General features: G+C 44.9%; 1 protein-coding gene across 1 annotated transcript; it reads right to left on the bottom strand.

The window, feature by feature from the left end:
- Positions 1 to 5,753: 5,753 nt before the first annotated feature.
- Phyh (phytanoyl-CoA 2-hydroxylase) lies at positions 5,754 to 27,325 on the bottom strand. The gene is made up of 9 exons (XM_052728938.1): positions 26,971 to 27,325; positions 23,222 to 23,280; positions 21,043 to 21,153; positions 19,344 to 19,512; positions 18,131 to 18,212; positions 16,406 to 16,587; positions 11,202 to 11,351; positions 8,612 to 8,746; positions 5,754 to 6,203 (listed from the first exon to the last, which is right to left on the bottom strand). The coding sequence occupies exons 1-9, from the start codon at positions 27,043 to 27,045 to the stop codon at positions 6,150 to 6,152; spliced, it is 1,017 nt and encodes a 338-aa protein (XP_052584898.1). The 5' UTR covers positions 27,046 to 27,325; the 3' UTR covers positions 5,754 to 6,149.
- Positions 27,326 to 27,729: the final 404 nt, after the last annotated feature.

Here is a 27,729-nt window from a genome sequence, read left to right on the forward strand (position 1 = left end):
TCACACACACACACACACACACACACACACACACACACACACACACACACACAAATAAATAAATAAGCAAATAACATGTAATTTAAATTTTTATGATAAAAATTTAAAAATGCAAATATGTGATAAAATACGTAGAACATTAAATTAGCCATTTTACCCATATGTAAGTGGAAAGCTCCGTGGTACCGATTATATTCACATTATCATGTGACCATCCCCACACTCGCCTCCAGAACACTTTCCATAGGTCCACAACAGAAGCTCTGCACCTGCTAACCGTCAGCTCCCATTTCTGCTCCTATAACCCTGGAAATCACACTCAGCTATCTTTCTGCAGTATGAGTTTGCTGCAGAGACCTCATATAAATGGACTCATACCATATGGGATCCTTGGGCCTGGCTTATTTCACGTAACACAGCAGCCTGTAGCTGCATCCATGGATCAGAATTTCCTTCTATTTTAAGTTGAATAATATTCTATCGTGTGTATAGGTGACATTTTTTGCTTACCCACTCACCCACCAAGGAAGAATTGTTTTCCTCTACATAGTAAATCATGCTGCAATATGTATGTAAATATATTTTGTGCCTCTGATTTCAGTTCTTTTAACCATCTACCCAGAAGAATATCAGGTGTTTCTTCAGTCACTCTCCACCTTATGTTTTTGAGGCAGGGTTTCTCACTGACCCTGGAGCTCACTGTGTCAGCTAGGCTGGCTGGGCAGCAAGCCCCGGGGATCAGTGACTCTCTACTTCCTTGACGTTGGGATTAGAGGCATGGGCCACTGTGCTTCTCTCCCTCCCTCCCTCCTTCCCTCCCTCTCTCTGTCTCTCTCTCTCATTCTCCCTCTCCCCGCCCCCTCTTTGAGACAGGGTTTCTCTGTGTAATAGCTCTGGCTGTCCTGGAGCTTGCTTTTGTAGATCAGGCTGTCCTCAGTCTCACAAAGATCCACCTGCCTCTGCCTCCTGAGTTTTGGGATTACAGGCATGCGCCACCACTGCCTGGCTATGCTTTCTTTTTAAGTGTGAGTTTCAGGGAATTGAAGTTAGGTCTCGGTGATTGTATAGGAAGCTCATAACCAACTGAGCCATCTCCTGAGGCCTGGGGCTGTGTTTTTAGAGAGATGTGCTATCTAATGATCAGAGCGTACTGGGCATACTCTGAAACGGAAGAACCAAAGTAGATGATTTCTCCCTTTAAGCTGTTTCCATTGACATTTTAGATACAGTGATGAAAAAAGGAACAGACAGACATTTTTTATTTATTTATTTATTTTTTTTAAAGATTTACTTATTTATTTATTATGTATACAGTGTTCTGCCTGCACGCCAGAAGAGGGCACCAGATCTCATTACAGATGGTTGTAAGCCACCATGTGGTTGCTGGGAATTGAACTCAGGACCTTTGGAAGAACAAGCAGTGCTCTTAACCTCTGAGCCATCTCTCCAGCCCGACAGACATTTTTAAATGACGTATTGTTGGGAGTCTTGATTCTCCTTTTCCTAGTTGGCAATATATATTCCTAGTGAGCTGATAAACATGACAGCCCAGAGACTAACAATTCCAGGAAGCTCAGAGGCTCCCGTGGCTGCTCAAAGCTCCAAGAGGGTATGCCACGTCCTGAATTACATCCTTGAAAATTACTTACTCCCATGTCCCTAGAACCTTACTGCATCAGACATAGACTTTTAAAGAGTTTGTAGTCTAGCTGGATGGTGGTGGCATATGCCTTTAATCGCAGCACTCTGGAGGCAGAGGCAGGCAGATCTCTGTGAGTTCAAGGCCAGCCTGGTCTACAGAGCAAGTTCCAGGACAGGCTCCAAAAGCTACACAGAGACACCTTATCTTGAAAAAAAAAAAACAAAAAACAAAAAAAGAGTTTGTAGTCTATGCATTATGGCACACACCTCCCACCAACTGGGAGATAGAGGCAGAGGGAATCTCTGCAAGTTCAAGGCCAACTTGATCTAAATAGCAAGTCTGGGCCAGCCAGGGTTATACAAAGAGATCCTGTCTCAATAGTAATAATAACAATAATAATAATGATAGTAGTAGTAGTAATAATAGAAGCATAATCCTAATTAGTCTTATCAATAAACACCAGGATCAAATATCAGGTTAATAACCTGAAAGATCAGAGAAACAAAGAAGTAGCCACTAATGACTTCTTACCTCTCTGGATCCTCAGACGGAAAGGAGCCATGATCCTGTCTCCACCTCCCAAGTGCTGGGATCAAAGGCATGAACTTCCCAAGTCCTGGGATTAAAGGCATGAGCCTCCAAATGCTAGAATTAAAGGTGTGAGCCACCACCGCCTGGCCTCTATGGTTAACTAGTGGCTAGCTCTGCCCTCTGATCTCCAGGCAAGCTTTATTTGTCAGAACACAAACAAAACATCACATCACAAATAATAACAACAACAATGAAGAACTTGTTGAGTTAAATAAATACCCAACCTGATATGACTGTGCCCTCATAAGGAGAGGAAAGGATGACACAGACACACAGGCATTGGTCACCAGGGAGTGGCACTATTAGGAGGGGTGACTTTGTTGGAGTAGATGTGATCTTGTTGGAGGAGGTGGATCACTGGGGGGTGGGCTTTGAAGTTTCAAATGTACAAACCAGACCCAGCATCTTTCTTTCTCTTCCTGTTGCCTGTGGATCCTGATGCAGAACTCTCGGCTCCTTCTCTAGCACCATGTCTGCCTGCATGCAGTCACGCTTCCTGTCATGATGATGATAATGCACTAAACTCCTGAACCTGTAAGCCAGTCCCAATTAAATGTTTTCCTATATAAGAGTTGCTGTGGTCATGGTGCCTCTTCACAGCAGTAGAACACTGACTAAGACAGAGGCTCTACCTCTTAAAGTTCCCCCCACCCTGCCCGCCCTAAACAGTACCATTAGCTGGGGGCCAAGTGTTCAAGGTGCACCTTCAGGGATCGATCACATTACATGGAAACCACAACAGAAACCTCACAAAGAACCAGTCAACACTACGAGCTCAGACTTCCTGCCTCAATGACGTATTGTTGGGAGTCTTGAGTTGGAGGCCAGCCTGGTCTGCAAATCAAGTTCCAGAACAGTCAGGGTTCTGTCACTCAGAGGAACCCTGTCTCAAAAAACCATAAATAAATAAATAAATAAATAAATAAATAAATAAATAAATAAATAAATAAACAAACAAACAGTAGGTTTGATTATGCATTTTCAGGCATGTATATAATATGTATATAATGTATTTTGATCTTATTCACACACCTTCATTACCCTCTTTCTCCCCTCTGATTGCTCCCCCTCTAGAGTATGATTTTTTTTTTTTTTTTGAGACAGGGTTTCTCTGTGTAGCTTAGCGCCTTTCCTGGAACTCACTTTGTAGACCAGGCTGGCCTCAAACTCACAGAGATCCGCCTGGCTCTGCCTCCCAAGTGCTGGGATTAAAGGTGTGCGCTGCCGCCGCCGCCGCCGCCGCCGCCGCCGCCGCCGCCGCCGCCGCCGCCGCCGCCGCCGCCGCCGCCGCCGCTGCCGCCGCCGCCACCACCCGGCTAAAGTATGAATTTTAAATGCTATGCCAATTTAAACTGGATTAAAAATTGGCCACATTGAGGGTTGGGGGGAGAGCCACAGTGTGCAACACATGGGTAGGTAGACTGTTTTGGGGAACAGGGAAGATGACACCAGCCCAGTCTTCCCACAGCCCCTAAAGAGGTGGCAGCCCCAGAAGCACCATTGGTGATGGGGTGCATCTTGCCAGGATACAGAGTACTCATTTGCTTACCGAATTTGTGCTTTCATTAGAACTCAATGGGCAAACTATAGCCTGTGGGCAAATCGGACAGGCTGGCTGTTTTTGCGAAGAGTGTCCTTGGTTCCTGACCATACTCCTTTAGTTATGTTGTCTCTGGCCACCTGACTGTTCCAGTGGCAGAGCTGAGTCACGGATGCAGAGATACCTGGACAGCAAAGCTAAGAATACTGAGTCTGTGGCTCTTAGAGCTGCAGATGTTTTACCTAAGGACCCACTGGGATGCGAGTTTTGTTTATATTTCTGAGGGCTGATCACTGTCCCTTTCTTCCTGTTCATTGCTTCAGTTTACAATGCATTCTAGTTTCCAAATAGGTCATACATTTGTGTGGTTCAGTTGAAATCAAATACAAAGGTTCTGTTCCCTCATCTCCACATCACACAGCATGTTCCAGGAGATGACCACCCTCAAGGAGAATGAACAAAAGACTGACAATTCCAGGGACCAAATGGTACTCTGGGGTCTCTAAGAACAGATAGAAACCTTTAGACCTGGTGTCTGCCATCCTCCAGTGTTGCTGCAGCAGGGAATTCAAAGCACTGAGATACACAACTGTCACCTCAGAGTGGGACTACAGAGCACTAGGAGTGTGAGAGCCCACAGAGGTTTCCTAGTGAGATCTGAGCTTGCTTTACCAGCAGGGCTGCATAAGAGGATGACTGGACCACGGGCCTGGGTACCAGGTGTTTGGAAGGGTCTACACTTGGCTGTATCTAGTAAGGGGGAGATCTTTTGCTCTGCCCATTGGCATTGTTATATAAAACTCTTTTGAATAAAGTTCTGGGCCATTGGGTATTGACTCAGGTCCTCCCGAAGCTATCCTGTGTTTCTGTCTTTCCTCTCATTGGCTAGGTCTCTTTCCATCTATCATTTCTTATCCCTCTCTCCTCCTCATAGGAACCCTTTAAGAAGGTGGGAGCAGGCCTCCCACGTATACCCACACCCAGATCAAGCACCCAGCACTCAGATCCTGCACCTAGGTTCTTGTTTCTAATCCCATTGGCCAGAAAAAGGAGCCAAGGCTCCTTGAAGAAGTGGCCGATTGTACGGTAGAGTCCAGAGCATTAGCAGGAGGTGTTCACGATGTCAGAAAGTAAGGCATACAGGTAAATGAGAAACAGCAAATCTGAGGCTGGGGGATGGCTTGCTGGGTAAAGTTGCACTGCAAGCATGAAGATTTCAAGTTCCAGGCCAGCCTGGGCTACATAGTTCCAAGCCATCTGGAAAACTTAGCAAGGCCTGTCTAAAACAAATAAAAATGAAGGGCTCAGGATGTAGCTGTAGGGCACTTGCCATGCATACTCAAAGCTCTGGGTTCACTGAAGCTGGGCTTAAAAGCGGGAAGGGCTGTCTTGATAAAGAAATTGATAAACACCAAAACTCCAAATTCAGGAAAAGGAACTTGCTATTTTTTCCTCACCAAAGCCCCAACTAGAATTTTGAAAACTAAGGCACACAGCTCGCTGCTGCCTCCAGCTGGTGTAGAGATAGGTTGCGGTAGTCACCGGAGTCCACACTCAATGCTAACGGAAACAAAAGGATCCCAAAAGCCCTGGGTTTGAAAGTTGTCAGTCACCTTGCCCAACAGGAAACACCAGGCAGGCACTCTGGTCTTCCCTACTCAGCATCAAAAGAAACTAGTGGAGATGACTGGTCTGTGTTTTATGGAAGGCGCTGGGGTGAAGGCTTGCAAGGAAGCATGCTTCAGAAAACGGGGTTCCACCTTTATTGGACTCTACACTGCTCTTGCTCTGTCTGTCATTTACTGTGAATATTCACTCTATGTTCTAGGCTAGAACAAAAGCCTGTCACAACATGAGACGGCAGGAGACGAGTTCATGGCGGAAAGGATGTACACCCTGATGAATGTAGACTGAACTTCTAAGAAATCATTTTTGCTCAGGTAAAGTGCCTGTGGAGAGAAAGAAATTGACTGGAAATGCTTAAATTATATTCGGTCACCTTTATTAGTTATACCCCAAGTTAGTTTTTCTTAAAACAGTAACATTTCACTCAATTAAAACAACAGTACCACATAATTCAATCTGGGCAGTTAAGGCCCCAGTACATGTCTTGATTCATAAACAGGAGATAGAAAAGATGGCATCATCTCAATAAGAAAACATTTTCCTGAGATGTCTTGCTTTGATGTTTCCTTTAAAAGAATTATAATGAAGAGCTAATGATTTTTGTTTTGTCTGTGGGGGGGGGGGGAAGGGGAGGAGACAGTATCTTGCTATGTAGCCCAGGCGGTACTCGAACTCACGATGCTCTTAGTCTCTTGAGTGTTGGGATTATAGGCACTCATCGTCATCGTATCACACTCTTGAAGGGCTATTTCAAAGGTTTGTTCTTTCCCCTTTCACACATCGGCCTCGAAATATCCAAATATCCTGAAATATCAAACAGAGTTCGTGGGACACTTCCATTGGCCTACCCTCCATGAGAAAGAGGGTTCAAGCCTCTACAAACGACTAAACAGGAAAACATATTAATAGTTCTACGGATTAGTAAATAAAAACTGTTCTGGGACTCCAGTCATCTACCTCCCAGTATCTAGAATAGTGCTGACTATGCTAGATCAGTGGGTTCCCAGCCGCCAGCCCTGACTGATTGGACACAGGTGCTAATGGCAGATGATGCTATTGGGTCCATACACGACTTGGCCACAGTAAAAACTGTTTACTAGCTGTCTTTCTGCTGCTCCTTGATGTTATCTGCCTGGAGTGTGTTGAAAATTCTACTCATGATTGGATTATGACTGTGAGAAAGATGCCATAGCTGACTAGTTTGTTTTCAAATTTTGTTCTCCCCCACCTTTGTTTTTATCATTGCTGTTTTGTTTTTCATTACATTTTATTTATGTATTGATGTATGTATTTATTTATGTGTGTGCGCGCGCGCGCACGCGCACACGGGGCATACGTGAGTTAGAAAACGGAGGTCAGGAAATAACTTGTGGGGTCGATTCTCTCCTTCTCCCGTGCGGGCTGAAGGAGCTGAACTCAGGCACTCAGGCTTGGTGGCATGCACCTTTACTTTCTGAGTCATCTTGCTCGAGCAGCTTTTATTTTTGAGACAGGGTCTCACCCTGTAGCCCAAGTCAGCCTCGAACCCACTGTGTAGCCCAGGCTGGCTCTGAATTTGCGACAGTCTTCCTGCCTTAGCCTCCTGAGTACTGCAATTCTAAGAGTTAGCCGCCACGCCCAGTTCCTTTTCATTTCTAACAATACAATGTCTATTTTCTGGTTTATTGTTTATCTTTTGAGCGAGCCGTAAGGTATGGTAGAAAGAATGAATCAGTCCAGCTCCCAAACCTAGTTCTGCCACTTAGCCAATTTTATAAAATGGCATGAAGCCACTCTGACTGTTCTACTGAAGTTCAGTGAGAAATACAAGTGACACAAAAGTGTTTTTGTCTCTTAGAAATGATTACATAGTAGGAGTTGGCATTATTCTTTTAAATAAACCTGATAAACTATAACTTTTCAAGTAATAAAAATCAACATGTGAGGCCTCATTTAGCATAACCTTACCAACCTCAAGCCTGGTGTACAGTCCAGGATTCACCTTGGATACTGTAAGCCATGGACTGGCAAGACCCTTGTATGAAATGGTGCAGTATTTGAATAGAGCCCATATGCACCCTACCATGTACCATATACCATCTCTGGCTTACCCATTCTCCCCAACAGAATGTAAATGTCCTATCAATAGACGTTTTATTGTTTTAAGGAAGGAGTGATAAAATTGTCTGTATACATTCAGGGCATATGCAGTCTTTTTCAAATACTTTTTGAAAGGTTTAATTTATTTTTAAGGATGTAGGTGTGTCTGTGTGTGAGTATGTGCATGTAGGTGCAGTGCCTAAAAAGGTCAGAGGTGCTGGATCCCCTGAAACTGGAGGTAGAGACCATTAGAAGCCTGTAACGGGCTGAACTTAGGTCCTCTACGGAAACAGCTCTCATCCATTTCTGAACCATTTCTCCAGACCCTAAATACTTTTAATATTTTCCAGTATTTCAATTGGCCAAATCTACAAATGTGGAACCTCACACAGGGAGAGTTGTCAACATCCTTGTTAGACCCAAGTCTTAGTTATCCATGGGAGGCATTTTAAGTCCCAGACAGAGGGAGATGAGCGATAAGAATTTTTAGGGGCTGCAAATGTGAAATGAGAGCATTTTCAGATATGGGACACATTTGTGGCTACTTTCGTTTTTAATTTCCAAAGGGAATTCTTTTTTTCTTTTTCTTTTCTTGCCCTGGCTGTCCTAGAACTCATTCTGGAGACCAGGCTGGCTTCAAACTCACAGAAATCCAACTGTCTCTGCCTCCCGAGTGCTGGGATAAAAAGCGTGTGCCATCACTGCCCAGCTCAAAGTGATTTCCTTATTGAGATTTGGTAATTATATAGATTCCACATTCTCACCTTTATCGGTTCCAAAGTGGGATCAAGATACTCCAGATGACTGGAGACAGCTGGGGAGCATGGCATTTGTGTGACCTACGGCGTGTGACCTACAGCGCATTAACTATCACTAACTCAGTATCCTTAGGCCCCAGGCCTGCATTTGTGATGGCTAAGAGAATAAAACCACCTTTCCAAAGTGAATGTGCCCACTCACTGGGATTGACTGATCAGCATCAACATCGACTATCCATAGCGAAAGCCTTACACCGTCCTTGGTGGGCCCAGGAGCAGCTCTGAAGGGAGCAAACAGAAGCCTGCATGCTTCCAAATTAAATCTGAAGAAAGAGAACCCCAGTGTTTCCTTTGGGGTTGGTTTCATAAACGTACCTTTAAGTCGACGTTGCTTTCTAATCCATACCGCTTCTCGGCTAACTCTTGAATTTCCCTCTGGATGTTTTCTTGACTGGTGCCCTTCACGTTGATATAGTGGCAGTCGGAACTGGCGTAGTGGCAGGAAATTGCCTGTGCAGGAAGGATAGACTGAGATTAGAGACGAGCACCCTATTAATCCCATGATGCCCCAAATCAAGCAGAGTCCTAGAACGGAAATATTTCACTTGAGATTTGATTTCTCAATTGGAAGGATGGCCTATAGTATCCTAACCCAGTCTTCTCATGCATAGCTTGGCCCCTCCTTCCACAGCCAAAGGCTAATTGAGAAATTACAAAAGATTTTAAAGAGTGTGTGTGTGTGTGTGTGTGTGTGTGTGTGTGTGTGTGTGTGCGCGCGCGCGCGCGCGCGCGCGCGCGCATAGTTCAGAGGACAGGTTTTGACGGTTGGAGCTCTTCTACCCTGCGACTCCCAGAGACTGAACTCTGCTCATGAAGCTTGGGAGCAAGCACCTGTATTTGCTGAATCATCCCACTAGCCCACAAAAGTTTTTTTTTAATTAGCTGTGATACTTGTTTTTTAAGGTATATTTAGGAAGTCCAGTCCCTTAAGAGATCTTCAATATTTTTAGACATTTAAAATTTCCCATATCCTAAAGTCCTTAAATGGATGGTGTTCCACTATTATCTCTCATCTTTTTTCCTTTTGGGGTAGGTTCACTATGTAGCTAAGGCTGTGTTGCATAAACTGTCCCCTGGTTCTCAGAACATGTGATCCTCCTGCATCAGCCTCCTGAGTGCTGCAATGACAAGTGTGTGCCACACTGGACTTCAGCATCACCTCAGTCAACTTTGTTACCCAGGTGAATTTGAGATAGGTCATTATTTCAATGGAGATAGATATGGAAACTGAAAATACCTCTAGAGGAAGAATACACATACCCTCTCAAGTCAAAAGGGCCATTAAAGGTCAGTTCCATGAACCCACCTTGCCTCCTTCTGAAGGAAGGCTGGAACTACTCGTTTCTCTCCATTCTGGAAAAATTTGTAACAAATCCAAGCTCGCAAAGCAGTCATTAAAATTCCTCTTTTTTTGTCACTAGTTCATTATCTAAAGGTGATCACATCCATCGGAAGGACTTGCTACTTTACTCAAACTACTGATTTCTACAGTGGCGTCTCAAATTCCGTCACCTGTGTAAACCTGTGTGCTAGATCGAGCTGCATCAGAGACCAAGACAAAGGGGAAAATGTGCTCTCCCATATGCATTTTATTATGAAACAACGGTGACTATTTTTCTAGACTATGCAAGACACGAGCAAAGTATAGAAAAGGGCAAATTCAGTATATCAATTTTTTTTCTTTTCTTTTTAGTTTTTCAAGACAGGGTTACTCTGTGTAGTTTTGGTGTCTATCCTAGATCTCACTCTGTAGACCAGGCTGGCCTCGAACTCACAGAGATCCACCTGGCTCTGCCTCCTGAGTGCTGAGATTAAAGGCATGCGCCACCACCGCCCGGCATCAGAACTTATTTATATTTCAATGCTTACACCTCACACTTGCACAACTATGAGAGACAATACCAGCCTCTTGTTTTAAAATTTGGCATAAGAAGAAGCACGGCTCTTTGAAAGTTCATGCTGAACTTTTGGCAGCCCTTTAACTTTTGTCCTGAGCAGCACCTCCACCGCCTCAGCCTAATCCCAAGCTCCAGAGAACAACCTAGTAGGAACATCAGTGAGTGGAAGATACAGTTGGTGCCTTGTCTTTGGGTTCAAAGAGCCAGGAAGGATGGGTGGGAACCATGTGAGGAGCCAGAAAGCCTCCCTCCCAAAGGAGCCCTGATGTTCGGTGTGGACCACTGTTTCCGTGAGGAAGTGCACTCTCACAGGACTATCAGATCTACTGGACCGGTCAAAATGAGAAGTTGTGGCATTTGTGGGGAACTTTAACTTTTTTTGTTTTGTTTTTTTCAAGACAGGGTTTCTTCGTGTAGCTTTGGAGCCTGTCCTGGAACTCGCTCTGTAGACCAGGCTGGCCTCGAACTCACAGAGATCCACCTGCTTCTGCTTCCCGAGTGCTGGGATTAAAGGCGTGCGCCACCACCGCCGGGCTGTGGTGAACTTTTTAACATAGGCAACAGAGTATTAAGTTGTAAACATTCTGAAGCTAAGGATTGAAAACACAAGGGCCTGCTGAGTCCAGTTTCTGAGTGCGCCCTTTGGAACTCAGTACTGTTTTGGATCAGTACTATTTTTCTCAATAGTAAAGATATTATGAACTTCTCTCCTGTTGTACTTAGAATTAGCAAAAGGAATTCCAAATGATGCTAATTTAGTAATTCAGCCATTGTTTTTAGCCTCAGCAGCAGCTGTGTGCTGAAAAGGCCACTTTTGTTCAGAAGTAATTGCATGAATGGTGCAGTGCTCACAGGATGAGGGCCTAACAGAGTGAATATATGCGTATATCCTGGTAAATAAACTGGACCCTTAGTGAAAAGTCCTGCATTCTTTGCTATCTTAATGTATATTGAGATCTTTGTTCTAGTCCACTCATCTTTGGAGATGTAGCAATCTGAATCCATACCTTGCGGAATCCTTGAGTTTTGTTCCGACCAGATCCATGGATGAGCAAAGGATGAAAGAAAACAGTGTCTCCCTTCTCCATCACCAGGTGCACCCTGTTGTTGTCCAGCTCGAAGTCTTGGATGCCATGGTACATTTTGTTAACCCCTCCCTAGAACACACAGGAGAAGACACATTCATATTCGAGGTGCCACCATGGCCAAGACTTCATCATCAGTCTATCGGGGAAGCAAGAGCCCTTGAACTTCCTCCAAGACAACAGCATGTCTAAATTAGACTCTCGATTTTTTTTTAAATATACAGAATCTTCTCGGATGTCTGTTTTTCACAAGTCCCACGGTGGGCCAGTGAGATGGCTCACTGGTTAAAAGTACTTGCTACAAGATCCTGACACCCAGATACCTAGGACCCATAGAGGAATGAGAGAACCTACTCCTGAAAGTTGTCCTCGGCCCACCACACATGTGCAATTACAGCAAATTAATTACAAGTTGTCCTCTGCCCACCACACATGCGCAATTACAGCAAATTAATTACAAGTTGTCCTCTGCCCACCACACATGTGCAATTACAGCAAATTAATTATAACTGATTTAGGCCAGTTTTGCCTCTCATGGTTAACAGGAGTGTGATGCTTATCTTAATGTTAATTTGCCACCTTTTAGAATCTCCGGGGTAGGGAGCCTCACCTGAAGAATTGTCCTGATTGCCTTAATTGCTAGAGGAAACCTGCCCAGAGTAGGGGGGCAGTAGATACAAAGGGGGAGGCCAAAAGTCTAGCTGCATTTTGGTACTTTATCTTCCCTTTCCGGGCGGCGGCGGCGGCGGCGGCGGCGGTGGCTGCTGCTGCTGCTGTTCCTTTGCTGACTTTAGAACCCGTGTTTCCAGGTTTCTATCATGGATGGAGGACCAATGACTCTCCAGAAAATGACTAGGTTTTGGACACCAGGCTGGGACTGCTGAGATATTCATCTGGTCACCTGCACAGCAACTACTGTTGGCCTCTCCAGTGTGAGACAGCCACTGTGGGACCATTTTGACTGACAAAGCACCAACCTCAAAGGACAACTGCTGCTGCAATCTTAATGTAAACTGATATAATAAATTATATGTATGTATAGAATATCCATCCATCCTACTGTTTCAGTTCTGCTACGGAACCCTGGCTAATATAATGGGCAAATACACACATTTGCCTTAGGCTTGTCCAACCTGAATCAGGAATGTTCTTTCCTAGCATGACATTCTCCCTATCCAGATTTTCCTATGCATCCTCCTCCTCCTCCTCCTCCTCCTCCTCCTCCTCCTCCTCCTCCTCCTCCTTGTCAGGAGTATCCTGGGGAAGCTAATTCTTCTCTCCAAATCCAGGGCACAGTGGGGATGTCTGTGTGCAAAACTCTTATGTCACACCCAGAGTAAACCAAGAACAGTAAAAAAGAACCAACGGCCAGGGGTGATGGCACATCCTCGTAATCCCAGCACTCAGGAGGCGAGGTACAAAGATCAAGATCAGCCTAAGTGTTGCTCCTCAGCTACTGTCTACCATTTTTCCCTTATATGTTTTTTCATTTTTTTGTTTTTTGATAATTTCACACTGGAGTGTACTCGAGACGCCTACTCTGTGTCTTCTTTCTGTGTGTGACTCACAGAGTTTAATTGGAGTTGCTTGCATAAGTTCCTACCTCAAAATATCTGGTAGGAGGAGTGGAAAAACTCCCACCTTCTTTTTTGAGACAATCTCTCTCACCAAGTAGGCTAGGCTGGCCAGTGAGCTCTAGGGATCATCAGCCTGTCTCCACCTCAGCAGAGATTTCAAGTGTGCCCACCATGCTCAGCCTTTTAAATAATAATAATAATAATAATAATAATAATAATAATAATAATAATAATAAGTTCTGGGGAATTATGCTTGCAAGGCAAGCATTTTATTGACTGGGCTATCTTCCCAGCCCCAGCATCCTGTTCTTGCTAAGACTATTCCAAATTCCTTTTGGGAAATGGCCATTTCCCTATGGGCTAGCATTGCAATTTGAACCCAGGACCCTTTTCTCCCAGCAAGGTGGGTATGTGACCTAGAAGCTAAGCTAATCTGGCTTGGAAATGCTGCTGTTTGGAAAGCCTCCAGATCATTCCTTTTTGCTTAAGCCAAGCAGAGCCTGGCCCTGTGCCATGACCAGTGCTGTAGAATATGATTTTAACTAGGCAAAGGTGTGTTACATTTGTTTATGCTGCAGAACATTAACTGTGTAAAGATGTGTTACATTTGTTTCTGCTGTATTTGTTTAATTACGTAAAGATGTGTTGCATTTGCTTCCCCTTGCCTGCCTAAGGCACCTGATTGGTCTAATAAAGAGCTGAACAACCAGTAGCTAGGCAAAGAAAGTCTAGGCGGGGCTGGTGGGCAGAGAGAATACATAGGAGAAATCTAGAAGAGAAGGAAAAAGAACAAGAGGAATGAGAGAGAAGGAGGAGAGAAGGAGGGACATGCCTGGAGCAAGAGGCCAGGCAGACACCAGACAGACAGACATAGAGAAGCAGGGAAAGTAAGATACACAGAAGTAAGAAAGGGAAAAAGCCCTGAGGCAAAAGGTAGATAAAGAGAAACAGGTTAGGTTAAAAGAGCTAGCCAGAAATGAGCTAAGCTAGGCCGAGCACTCAAAACTAACAATAAGTCTCTGTTTCATGATTTGGGAGCTGGTTGGTGGCCCAAAGGAAAAAGCCTGGTACAGACCAACCCTTACCTAACCTTAAAAGACTGTAGATCTATACATATATATTTCCATATACATATATAATACAAATATATATATTTACTGTGTGAGGAGGGGGTGCTCAGGCCACAGCACATGCGTGGAAGCCACAGGACAACTCAGGGGATTTATTTCTCTCCTTCCGCCATGTGGGGCCCACGGGTCAATCAGGCTTGACAACAAGTACTGCTGATCTGTCTTTCTGCCTCTACCTAACCCTAAATCGATGGATTCCACAATTTCAGGGTTACCACCATGAACCGACTGAAATACTTTGACATAATAACGATATGTCACATAGTATCGGTTTTAAGAATCCTAACATCCTGGGCTAGCTTGATGGCTTAGTGGGTAAAGGTAGCTGCTGCCAAGTGCAACCTGCAGGACCTACGAAGTGGAAGAAGAAAACAAGACTTTTGTGAGGTGCCCTGTGGCCTCCTTGTGTGTGCTATAGTGCACACAAGCATGCGTGCGTGTGTACACAGGTATCCCCCAAATAACACAAAAAAACAGAAACTGACTTCGTTCCACAAGCTCTCCAAGCAGGCTTCTCCATTTCCTCCAGAAGATCAGTTCCCTGTTTTTTACCAAGGATATGCTATCTAGACTGACCCTCATCTGAGAACTCAGGGTCTTCTAGTCTTAGATTTGAAATGTTGAGAACCTCCCCCTCTGGTTCTCTGCCACTGGCTTCCCAAATTTTCAATGCATCTTGTACCATACCCCCAAATAACTGTTCTTGAAGAATTGGTTTGGTCTCTTCATTCATAGATGCAACAACCTTAATAGCTCCCCACAGCAAGAGCTCAGTGGGTAAGAAAAAAGGGTGCAGCTGAGCAATAAAATGAAGCTTGGCAATGCAAAGAACTGGGCTATCAAGACACACACCACATCAGTGAGTCTCAAGTATGCTAAGTGAAAGAAGCCACACAAAAGAGTGAATGCTACAGAACTGTATTTATGCAACATTTTTTAAAATGCAAACAAACCTGTAAAAATGGAAAAGAGCTCAGTGATTGTTTTTGATAACAGGTAGAGAGAGGAGTTTTTCTTTTCCTTCCTTTTTTTTTTTTTTTGACAAGCTCTTGCAATGTTGCCTAGACCATCCTAGAACTTCCCATCCTCCTGCCTCAGCCTCCTAAATGCTAAGATTACAGGCATGTGCCACCACACCAAGCTAGAGGGACTTTGATTCTCTTGAGTATGATAACCAATGTGTATGTAGAAATAGATAGTTAATTATATGACAATTATACTCCAAACAGAGTATAATACTGTCTTTAAATGAAAGCTCTGCCAGCTGCTCACAAAAGGCAAGGTCCATGTGCCCCAAGCAAACTAGAGCCAGCGTGAAAGTCTTCTCAAATCTGGTCCTTCCCTCTGCCAATCTTTTCAGTGTCCCTGAAGCCCCCAACCTGTCTGCACCAAGAACACCCAGCTCTTAGCATGCCTGTGCTTGCGCTTGACCTCCGTGTCTCTTTTTCTAGGAGGAATTTCTACCATGTCCTTCAATGTTCAGCTCTTTCTAGGGCAATGGTTCTCAACCTTCCTAATGCTGCGACCCGTTAATACAGTTCCTCACGTTGTGGTGACCCCCAACCATAAATTATTTTTGTTGTTACTTCAGAGCTGTAATTTTGTTACTGTTATGAACTGTACTGTAAATATTTGTGTTGCCCCATGTAAAAGAGTATTTGCCTTCCTCCCAAGGGTCAAGAACCACCACTCTAGTGTCTGATGGTCTTTGCAATTGTAGGTGACAGTCTGGCCCTCTTCTTCACTCTGAGATCCATCATCAGTTGGTAAGACTAATTTGTCATTTATCACATGTGTCTGGGGCTGAAATATTTATGACCGGCCTTTGTGACAGAACTTATGTAGCACAGACCCAAGTCCCACACATTGGCTTCACTTTCAAACACGTGTTGAAAGGATAGATGTCATTGGATATTTTACCTGACATCCTCAAAATTGCTCTGATTCTAACTGTATAGCTCGAGACGATATTTGCTAAGAAAGGAAGTACAGTCTCCTTCCTAGGCTCCTCCTGTCCACTGATGTAAACTAAAAACAGCAAAGGGTTCTGGGAAGACTCAGCCACTGGGCTCAGGAGATGGCTGTTCCAGCCTGAGGACCTGAGCTTGGTCCTCAGAACACAAGTTAAAAGGAAAGAAAAGGCTGGGTTTGGCAGTGTTTGCTTTAATCCCAGTGCTGATGAGGAAGAGACACCCTGATCCTGGGACTCACTGGCCAGCCAGTCTAGCCTACCTGTTGAGAGACCTGCTTTAAAAAAACGAATAGAAGGCACCTGAGAAATGACACCAAGGCTGTCTGTCCTCTGGCCAGCACGTGCATGTGCACACACATGAATGCACACACACACACACACACACACACACACACACACACACACACCACAATCACACAGAGAGGTGCAGCAGTTATGCAGACCTACCTCCCACTTGGGATAACTGTGCGGCTTCAGTGTGCCTTTGTGGGTGCCTGGGAGCACAACCAGACAACCGTTGTTTCTGTCAATGTGCTCCATGGCGGTCCAAGCACAAACGATACGATCGCTGGGTCGGAAGGGGAAATAGTGCAGATCCTGGTGCAAGGGATGCCGGGATGTTTTCTTGCCTGCAACAGAACCCACTGTCAAAAAATGATGAAGTCTGGGAATTTCCTCATTTGCTTGAAAACCTGGAACACTGACCTATCTACCAAAACTAAGTAAAGAGCTGGGCCGTGGTGGCGCACACCTTTAATCTCAACACTTGGGAGGCAGAGACAGATGGATCTCTGTGAGTTGGAGGTCACCCTGGTCTACAGAGCAAGTTCCAGGACTACACAGAGAAACCCTGTCTCAAAAAACCAAACTCACTGGGTGGTGGTGGAGCACGCCTTTAATTCCAGCACTCAGGAGGCAGAGACAGGCGGGTCTCCATGAGTTCGAGCTGGATTATGAAATTAAGGAGAATGATATGGAGCCAAGCTCCAGTTCCTCTTTCCTGTGGCTTGGAGGCTCTCTCAGTCCTTGTCCTTGGCAAGGTGACATGTATGTATAGGTGCTCACACATGTGCATGTGCTTATGTGCACATGAGAGGGATTGCATGTTGACAGCCTGAGTGTCCTCAGGAACCCTATCCATCTCCTTGGAGGCGGGGCCTTTCATTAGCCTGTAGCTCACCAATTAGGCTAGGCTGGATGGTCAGTGTTCCTGGGAAGCCTCTTGTTTCTGCCTCCCCAGTGATGGGATTACAAGTATGCACTCTCCTGCCTGGCATTTTTACATGGGTTCTGTCTTAGTCAGGGTTTCTACTGCTGTGATGAAACACCATGACCAAAGAAACTCGGGGAGGAAAAGGTTTATTTGGCTTACACTTCCACATCACTGTTCATCATCAAAGGAAGTCAGAACAGGAACTCAAACAGGGCCGGAACTACAGTTGCTGACGCAGAGACTGTGGAGGGGTGCTGCTTGCTGGCTTGCTCCTCATGGATTGCTCAACCTGCTTTTTTATAGAGCTCAGGACCACCAGCCCAGAGATGGCACATAGTTAAAAAATAAATCAAAAAACTCAGACATGCTGGGCAGTAGTGGCCCATGCCTTTAATCCCAGCACTCAGGAGGCTCAGCATGCAAGTGGATCTCTGAGTTCAAGGCCAGCCTGGTCTACAGAGTGAGTTCCAGGATAGTCAGGGCTACACAGAGAAGCCCTGTCTAGACGAAGAAATAAAAAAGAAGCTTAGCTGGTTGTGGTGGCGCACGCCGGTAGGATTTGCTGAAGGAGGCAGAGGCAGAAGGATCACGAGTTCAAGGCCAGCCTGGGCTACACTTTAAAAAAGGAAAATAAAATAAAATAAATAAATAATAAATAAAAAAGAAGAAGCTTAGACACACTGAATAGAAGTTTATGATATACAAACTATTGTTTGATGAACTCTATAGCCTGTTGTGTGACTATTTAGCAATACTCCCTATAGTCACTATCTGAAATTACTATTACTCAACAGTGTTGTTATAATATAAGTTGTTTTAAGAGTTAAATGAAAGCTTATACATTCCGTCATCTGAAGTTTGATAGTTATACGCATGACCTAGGTTTGAACATCAACTTTACATACTTAATCTAGCAATACTTTTCTTTTGTGTGTCCCTAACAAAGAAGAGTTCTTTACCAGAATCTGAAGGTTTGTTTATCAACATGGTGTGCATAGCCATGATATTGGGTCCAGTGAAACACTCCACATATTTCAGAACCTACGAGAAAAGCAGTAAAAAAAACGTAACTTCATAGGAAGTCAGAAGTACAGGCAAATGATATAGCATACAATGATCTACAGAAGAACCAAGATGGCGGAAAGATCCTGAGTTCCAGGATCAGTTTTATACAGTGTAAGTAAGACTCCCGTCTAAAACAACAACAACAATAACAACACAAAACTGGCAAGAAAAATGCAGGGCTGGTAGCTCAGGGGGTTATCAGTATTGTGTGCATGCCATATATTGGGTCCAGTGAAACATTCCAGATATTTCAGAACCTAAAGGGGAGGGCAACAATTTGACTAGGGTATCCAAGGCCCTGAGTTGAGTCAGCAACAACACCAAAAAAAAAAAAAAAAAAAAAAACTAATCTCATACCTCTACTGACCAGAGTCATTACAATAAATAAATAAATTTACAAATAATAGCTTTGTAACTGTTGACATTCTGGTTATCAAGTCTTAGGTGAGGTCTCTTGTTTTTCACCACAAAACACAATTAACACAGTCTGCAGGAAAGTCTTTCTTTTTTTTTTTGGAGCTGAGGACCGAACCCAGGGCCTTGCGCTTGCTAGGCAAGCGCTCTACCACTGAGCTAAATCCCCAACCCCATGGAAAGTCTTTCAATCAGGATGCCATGGGTAGTTGAGGTGAGCTAATTTTTAAAAATTTATTTATTTTTATATTATGTGTTTTGCCTGCATGTATGTCTGTGTGAATGTGTCAGAGTCAAAGACAGTTGTGAGCTGCCATGTGGGTGCTGGGAATTGAACCTGGATCCTCTGGAAGAGCAGTCAGTGCTCTTAACCACTGAGATAATTCTTTATTTGGACTGGGGACTCCTCGGTGCATTATAGAATCTCTGGGTCCCATTAGCAGCCTTAGTGGCCTCTACCCATTAGAAGCCATTAGCTCACCCCACCCCAATTATGACAACTGTTAATGTCTCTGGATGTTGTTATAGCCAGTGTGGGGCAGAGTCACCTTCATGTAGAAAGGGGCTGGAGGGAGGCAGACCAGCTATGAGGCCAACAGGAAAGGGGCAGGGGCAAGATGGAGTAAACTGAGCAGTTGTTACAAGCAGACTTGTAGATGGGCCATCAAGCAGGAAGGCAGGCGGGGCTCTCACCTGGGGGAGGGTGCAGTATCTAAAGAGCTCCTTGTCTTCTTGGAAATCCTGGATCTTCGTAACCACTTTCTCACTTGGTGTATAGTCCAGTTTTGCAATGGTCACATCTCTCATCACCATTATCCCTGGTGGCTTCACCTCCTTTCTGCAGATTCTTTCAAACTCAGCTCTAGAAATGAGATGTACAAAGAAGGTCATGACTGTGGCTGGCCCTGCCCTGTTGAGAGATTTGCAGATTTGGGGACCACTTCTCTGCTCTAGTAGAATAATGCTCATGGGAAGGAGGAGAACAAGGCCAGGACTTCTTTCTGCCTTCTACCTGGAACCATTACCTCAAAATACCTCACCCACAGCAGACCAGTAGGGAAACTCTGTGTGTGTGTGTGTGTGTGTGTGTGTGTGTGTGTGTGTGTGTGTGTGTTTAATTCTCCTCCCCCACCCTCAGTGCTGGCGTTACAGATATATGCTGCTGTGTGTGCTTGTGTGTGTGTGTGTGTGTGTGTGTGTGTGTGTGTGTGTGCATGTGTGTGTGTGTGTTTAGGCTAGACTGGCTGGCCGTTGAGTGCTCCCCCCTCACCCCAGTGCTTGCTGTTCCTGGCTTTTCAGAACACAGGTCTTTATGCTCGCACAGCAAGACCTTACCTGCTGAGCCATCTCCCTAGACTGAGAAGTGTTTCTTGATAAGGTGACATTGTAATAATAGAGATTGAGTATCCCTTACCTGAAATGCTTGGGAACAGAAGTGTTTTGGATCTCAGATTTTTTAAAAATACTTGGGATATTTACATATGCATAATGTGATATCCTGGATATGGGACCCAGGTCTATACACAAAAGTTCCCATCAAAACTTTTCCACAGGCCTAAAGGCATTTTATGTACTATTTTTAGTGCATCTGTGTTTTGACTTCCACCTTTCACATGAGGGCACATGTGAGATTCTCCAGCTATTACGTCATGTCATCACCCAGGAGGTTTTAGATTTGGCAGTGAAATCTATTTGATGTTCCAGGTTGAACATCCTTAATGCAAAAAAATCTGAACAGCAAACACTGTGTAGCAACTCTGGGGTGCCAACCCTGTTCCTAGTGTCCTCCATCTCTCTCACTTCATTTTGTCCCAACAACAACACTAAGACACAGTAGGATTAAAAGGCCTCATTTAAAAAACCTGAGGCATTTGCAGATCACCACAGAATGTTTCCCGTTACATGCAGGACTAAGACTGGCTCTGGAACTCACACTTCTAAAGACTCGCAAACAAATCACATCATTGAAAAACATTTGAACATGGCTGGGGAGGAGGGTCGGGGCCTGAAGCAGCTGCTGCCCAAACATGAGCTTGACCCTCCGGAAACCACGTAAAGGCAGATGTGGTAGTGTGGAGCTATAGTCCCTGCCTTGCTTCTGTGAGATGTGCACAGAGGCAGGAGAATTACCGGAAGCTCACAGCCCCGTGAATAGTAATGGCAAACAGAAAGGAGACCTTGTCTCAGACGAGGTGGAAGGAGAGAGCAGACAGCGAGGTGGTCCTCTGACCCCCACATGCGTGTGTTGGTACTCACATTCATCAATTCCCAGACACACATCTCTCGCACACAGACACACAAACTCTGAACATGCAGAAACTAATCTAACTTGTGTTATCATTACATTCATGTAATACATTTTTTTGTAAAATCATAAATATCAGTATTATACCGAAAACGTTGAATATCATCATCAGATACCAGATTTTTAATGACAAGAAACCCATTTTCTTCATAAAATTTTCTCTGCTCCAGGCTTAGGACATTATTATCCAAAGTGTACCTAAAAAAAGAGAAAGAAAAAAAAAAACCTCCATGTAAGTCCCAATTTAAATTACAAGCTAATAGTATACAAAGAACCTGAGATCTATTCATAGGGAGAGGGGAGACAGGGTCTCACTGTGTAGCTCTGACTGACCTGGAACTTGCTAACCTTGAACTCACAGAGATCTACCTGCCTCTGCCTCCTGAGTACTGGGACCAAAGGTGTGTGCCACCACACCCAGCCTACATTCATATTTTTTAATTCAACATTTCTATTTATAAGGCTTTATTGAAGTAACCTAGAAAAGTTTTTAAAGAATGTTAAATCCAAAACATTACATATGGCCACCAAAAAAATGTGTATTACTGGAAAAATATTAACGAAGGAATTATATCCATGCGAGAGATGTTTAAAATGAAGGGCAGAATACTGTGGAAACACATGTCATAATAGAATATTATATGAAGTCATATAAAACAAAACACCCACAGAGAGTAAGAGAGGGAGAGAGAGAGAGGAAGGGGGAGAGAGAAGAAGGCAAAGGGACATGGAGATGTTGCTCAGTGACAGAGCTGTTGCAAAGAAGTTTTGTTTTAAAACGTTGGTTGCCTTTCGGTAATAATTCTAAACTCTGAATTTAAAATTTTTCCTACAGTGAATAAGAATTGTCTTTCAAATGAAGGATCAATATAATAAAGTGTGTGTGTGTGTGTGTGTGTGTGTGTGTGTGTGTGTGTGTGTGTGTGTGTGTGTGTGTTTCTTAAGACAGGGTCTCACTTTGTAGCACAGCAGGCTGGTTTTGAACTTGGAATTCTTCTGCCCTGACTTTGCAAAGTCTGGGATTCCAGGCATGTACCACCACACCCAGATAATACATTTTAAATTGTGTGGTCAGTGCAGTCTCAGAAACAAGCAAAGTAACAAAGCTCGCATAAGCAGCTCACAAGCTTACAAACTCAGACCAACCAACCCACTCCTTAAGGTTGGCATTGCGACTATGTGTATGATATTTATGAAGGCTGGGCTTTTCCCTTTCAACACAAGGCAATATACATGCCAGGTGCTGGCCTAGCATAGTCTCAGCTGCTCAGGAGGCTGAGGCAGGAGGATGTGAAGCTCAAGACCTACCTGATGAGACCTTACTTCACAGAAATAAATAAATTACACACACACACACACACACACACACACACACACACACACACACACACACTCAAAATGCTAGCCAATATGTCAATGAAACCAAAAGAGAAGCCAAACTAAATTGTGACATACAAAGCTTGGATTTTTCAGGGGTTAGATTATGTATTTTCTATTTTTTTTTCTTCCTTTTGGATTTTAGATTATGCAAAAAAAACCTAAGTTAGACTCTCCAAAGTTCCCCAAAGCTGTACCATTTAGAATGCTTTCTGGAGGTGAGGTGTTTCTAGAGTGAGTTCTAATGCAGCACGGTGCTGCATGTTACCGGGTGGAGAGTGGACACTCTACGCCGGCTGCCACTGGAAAGACTTTCCCATATCGTCCTAGCTGAGGTTACTCTTGCTGAACGAAAACAGCATGACCAAAAGCAACTCGGGGAGAAAAGGCTTTATTTGGCTCACACTTCCACATCACTGTTCGTTATGGAAGGAACTCAGGGCAGAAACTCAAACAGGGCAGGGACTTCGAGGCAGGAGCAGAGGCCATGGAGGGGTCGGCTTACTGGCTTGCTCATCATGGCTTACTCAGCCTGCTTTCTTACAGAAACCAGGACCACCAGTGCAGAGGTGGCACCACCCACAATGGACTGGGCCCTCACCCATCAATCACTAATTAAGAAATACCCTACAGGCTTGCTTACAGCCCAACTTCTGAAGGCATTACTCAGTTGAGATTCTTAGATTCTCTCTCTCTCTCACTCTCTCTCTCTCTCTCTCTCTCTCTCTCTCTCTCTCTCTCTCTCTCTCTCTCCTCTCTCTCCTCTCTCTCTCTCTCTCTCTCTCTCTCTCTCTCTCTCTCTCTCTCTCTCTCTCTCTCTCGTGTCAAGTTGGCATAAAACAGGAATGTGTACACAGTATAGTTACAGAGTAAAAGGAGATCTACTTACTGGAATTGTTGAGGATAGGAACTGGCAGAGGACACTGGCCCTGATATGGGGTGAGCTACCTAGGTAAGAGTTAAGGAAAACAAAGGAGCCAGACTCTGTGCCTAACACCCGCCTCCCGCCTTGTTTCTGGGGAAAGGAGGTTCGAGTGACCCTGCACAGGCCACACTGCTGGGACTTAGGTTGCCTCCTCTCCTTGTGACCACAGCCTGAAGTGGGGCCTGAAGAGAGAGAGAGTGAGCTGCTGTTTAGAAAGTCTGACCAGGGCCGGGCGGTGGTGGCGCACGCCTTTAATCCCAGCACTCGGGAGGCAGAGCCAGGCGGATCTCTGTGAGTTCGAGGCCAGCCTGGACTACCAAGTGAGTTCCAGGAAAGGCGCAAAGCTACACAGAGAAACCCTGTCTCGAAAGACCAAAAAAAAAAAAAAAAAAAAAAAAAAAAAAGAAAAAGGAAAAAAAAAAAGTCTGACCAGCTCAGTCACTGTCGCTATCACTCTGAAGAGAATGGTCCAGTCAGGGCATTACCCCCATCTCTACCTGTAGCTTCAGCTGGAGCCCTTCCCGGGATTTCCTTTCATGAACTACTGAGCAAATAACCCCAAAGGTCACACTGTAGAAGTTAGGAGAGACGTATGGGCTTACGTACTTGCCTGTTGTGACTTTGGTCTAAACTGTTAAGAGTTTGGCAGTCATTAGGGCACAAAAAGTAGGAGCTAAACAGTCAAGTATATTTTTAAATATCAAAAAGGCTAGAAATTTGTTTGTAAGATCTTATTTCATGCAGTAACTACAGATTAGTGACAGCCATTTTTTTTCTGCTTCTTTAGCTTAAATGGCTGCTCTCAGAATGTCATTTCTGAGAATAAAATTGTGTGGGAGGGCACACAATTTTAATCCTAGCACTTGGGAGGCAGAGGCAGGTGGATTTTTATGAGTTTGAGGCCGTCTTGGTCTACATAGTGAGTTTGAGGCCAGTCGTGGGTACATAGTGAGACCCTGTCTCAAACCAACCAACCAACCAACCAACCAACTAACCCCACAATGTTACTTCACTAAACATGTTTATCATTTATTTTCATTCATTTATTGAAGCAGGATCTCACTAAGTAGCTAAGATTGGGCCTGGAAGTTGATTTATAGTCAGCTGGCCTCAGACTCCTCCTGCCTTAACCTCCCAAATACTGGGATTATAGGTGTGCATTACCATGCCAGGATTGTTATCTTGATTTTTTTTTTTTTTGGCTTAATGACTTTTTGAGTTACATAGAGTATTATGTAACAGGTGCCGGCCTTGAATTTGATGTGTAACCAAGTATGATCTTAACTTCTGATCCTCCTGCCTCCATCCACTGCCTAAGTAGTGAAATTATAGACGTAAGTCACCATACCTGGTTCATTGTTCTCCTTGTTTTTTTTTTTTTTTTCTTTTCTGTTTTTTAAGACAGGCTCTCACTATGTAGCCCTGGCTGACTGGAACTTGCTAGATAAACCAAGCTGACCTTGACCTTGAACTCACAGAGACTGCCTGCCTCTGCCAGGATTAAAGACAGTTGCCAATTGGTCTATTTTTTTTTTAATTATTTTTATTTGTATTTTATGTGCATTTGTGTTTCACCTATGTGCATGTCTGTGTGAGGGTGTCAGGTGCCCCTAGAACTGAACTTACAGACAGCTGTGAGCTGCTATTGTGGGTGCTGGAATTGAACCCGGGTTCTCTGGAAGAGCAGTCAGTGCTCTTAACCACTGAGCCGTCTCTCCAGCCCTGTCCCTTGGCCTCTCTCCACTGTTTCTACAACTTGGTTGTTGTTCTCAGAGAACTGTTTAATGACGCTGAAATGTATGATGAAAAACTAAGTGAAAAGTGGACACAGAAAGCTGTGACTACAGTTAAATACCAATTACGTAAACAAAAACCATTCACTTTTCCCCAATCTACATTTCTTAGAAGCAAATTAAGGCTGGGGAGAAACTGCCCCAATTCCCAGAAGTCTACGTAAGTAATATATTCACTATGGTTCTTGGCCAGCACTGTCCAAAATCCAGTACCAGCTGCTAGACACATTTAAATTGAAAACTGACTCAAGTTGAAAGTGCAGTACCTAGCTAAGCTTGGTGGATCATACCTTTAATCCCAGCACTTGAGAGGCAGAGGCAGGTGGATCTCTGTGAGTTCTAGGACAACATAGCCTATATAGCAAATTCCAGCCAGCCAGAGCTACATAGAAAGATCCTGTCTCAAAACAGACAACCAAAAAACCAAAAGAGTAGCAAGAGACTGCACCAATCTCAGTCCAAATACATCTAGCACTGGTATATCCAAATTTCTCAATATTTAGCATACATCCAATTGCCAAGAAGAAAAGGACTGTGGTCCTCCACCCCACATATTATGCAGACCCAACAATGGCTTTCAGTCAATGTTCTTGCTCGGGATGTCTGATCTCTCCCCATCAGTTTCTCAGTGTAAAATGAGGTTACATCGTTATCATCTGAGATTACTGCCTGTCTCTCTCAACCTGCAGACGGAAGTTTAAATTTGGGGTAGGCCTGGCACACTGCTGCTTGTAAACACCCAGCCACCCAGCAGTCAGAGCCATAGGGAAGGTCAAATAAACAGCCATCATGACCAGCCTCAGAGATGCCGGGTACCGAAGGAAAGAAATCAGAACTGGTGTAATCTGGTTGCCTGTGGGAAAATCCCAGGCAGTTAATTTTAGAAATTTCCAGGGCAGGATTGAGCAGCCAACAGTTTGATACCTCCTCTTACCCGCTGCGGGCGCAGTTAGGTGTGTGCCGCGCGCGTACCTGCTTGAAAGCCTTGGTTTAGTGTTTTTTGTTTTGTTTTGCTTTTGAGACATTGTCTCTCACTGTTACCCATCAGCTAGTCTGGCTGGCCACCAAGCCCCAATGATCCTCCGGTCTGCACCTCCCAGATCACAAGCATTTACCACCAGGCCTGGGATTTTTTAAAGTAAGTTTTGGGGACGAAACTCGGCTCCTCAACTCAGTTAGCAATGCTGGATGAGCCAGTACGTTTATCGACTGAACTCCTGGCCTCTTTCTGCATCTCTGCTTCCTCACACATTCCCTCAGACACTCACTTTTGAAGACCAAGGAACTGGGCAAGCCAAGGGGACCAAGTCCCTTTCCGGGAAGGGGAACGAGTGCAGAGCTGGGGAGACCTGCAGTACCAGGACCCTGCAGGAGCACACAGCTCTGTGAGAAGGGGCCAGGTAGAGCAGGGCTTCTACCAGCAGGGCAGAGTCCTGCATCCCGCTCCTTCTCTTTTTGACGACTGGCGCCCCCTCCTGACCCCTGAGGATCCCGCTCTGCACCTCTGTTTACAGTGTAATTGTCCTTGGCATTTCTAGGTGGAGGAAAATACAGGGCAGAAAAATGCCAAGGCAGCTGAATATGGCAAAGTTCTTTTTGTGACGACGTCGCCACCTCTTGCTTTACTTCTTTCGCTTTACACAAAGCAAGAAACCACGGTGCTAAGCAGTCTCGGAACGGTGCGGGGACGCGCACCAACCACCCAGGCCAGGCAGAGTCACACACGCCCGCCGCCCGGTCAAGGGTGCTCTGGGGACGTAGGGGGATCCCCGAACGTGGGGATGCAGCCTCCTCCCCGCTCCCCCGGGAAGTGGAAACAAGGAAGAGCCGGCAGCGCAGCGACTGTCTTGTGCCCTTGGAGCCACAACCAGGGTGGAGATGCTCCTTCCAGCCTGAGCCCCTCCGCAGCCCAAAGGATACAATCGCTGGGACCGAGGGTCCGCTGAGGTGTCTCAGAACGACCTGCAGCCGGACGCCAGCTCGCTGACGGTCCATGGTAGAAGCCAGGAGACGACGCTCCCGGGCCTGGGCCTCACTTAACTCATCGCAAGGCCCCGCCTCCTGGCGGCGGGTGGAGTGACCCGCCTAAGACTGGACGCAGCGCCACCTCCCACCTCCCACGCCCTCCTGCCGGAGGAGGGTGCTGGGGTTAAGGGAGACAACCGAGGCGATCAGGGAGTCCACACTCAGGGTCACTGTGGCTTTGTTCTAATCTGCTGGGATCCTTCCTGCGGCACCGAAACATGAAGGTTCTAGTGACTGGGGCGAGGTCTCCCGGCGACCGAGGCAGTTCGGGATCTGAGCCACACTGTTCGTAGTTTTAAACTATGAGCAAGCAATCTAAGTGACTATTCGTCCCACAGCGAGCCAATAAAAATTAAAATCTTCTGTGCTGTTCAAAGGAGGCATTTAACTTAGTGTGAATTCCTCCCAAAATATTAGAAGGCTTGGCTGTTCATTTTTAAGAGTGTGTGGAATTAAATAGCTCCCAAAGTACGATCCACGCAGTCTAGTATAATTTATCATTCTTGTTACATTTGTGTGTGTGTGTGTGTGTGTGTGTGTGTGTGTGTGTGTGTGTGTGTGTGTGTTTGCATCCTTGTTTGTGGAGATCAGAGAACACTCTGGGGAAGTTGATTCTCATCTCCCACCATCTGGGGATCGAACTCCAATGGTCAG

The sequence above is a fragment of the Peromyscus californicus genome, unplaced genomic scaffold (genome assembly GCF_007827085.1).
Source record: "Peromyscus californicus insignis strain IS unplaced genomic scaffold, ASM782708v3 Scaffold_8__1_contigs__length_139910024, whole genome shotgun sequence".
Classification (NCBI taxonomy): domain Eukaryota; kingdom Metazoa; phylum Chordata; class Mammalia; order Rodentia; family Cricetidae; genus Peromyscus; species Peromyscus californicus.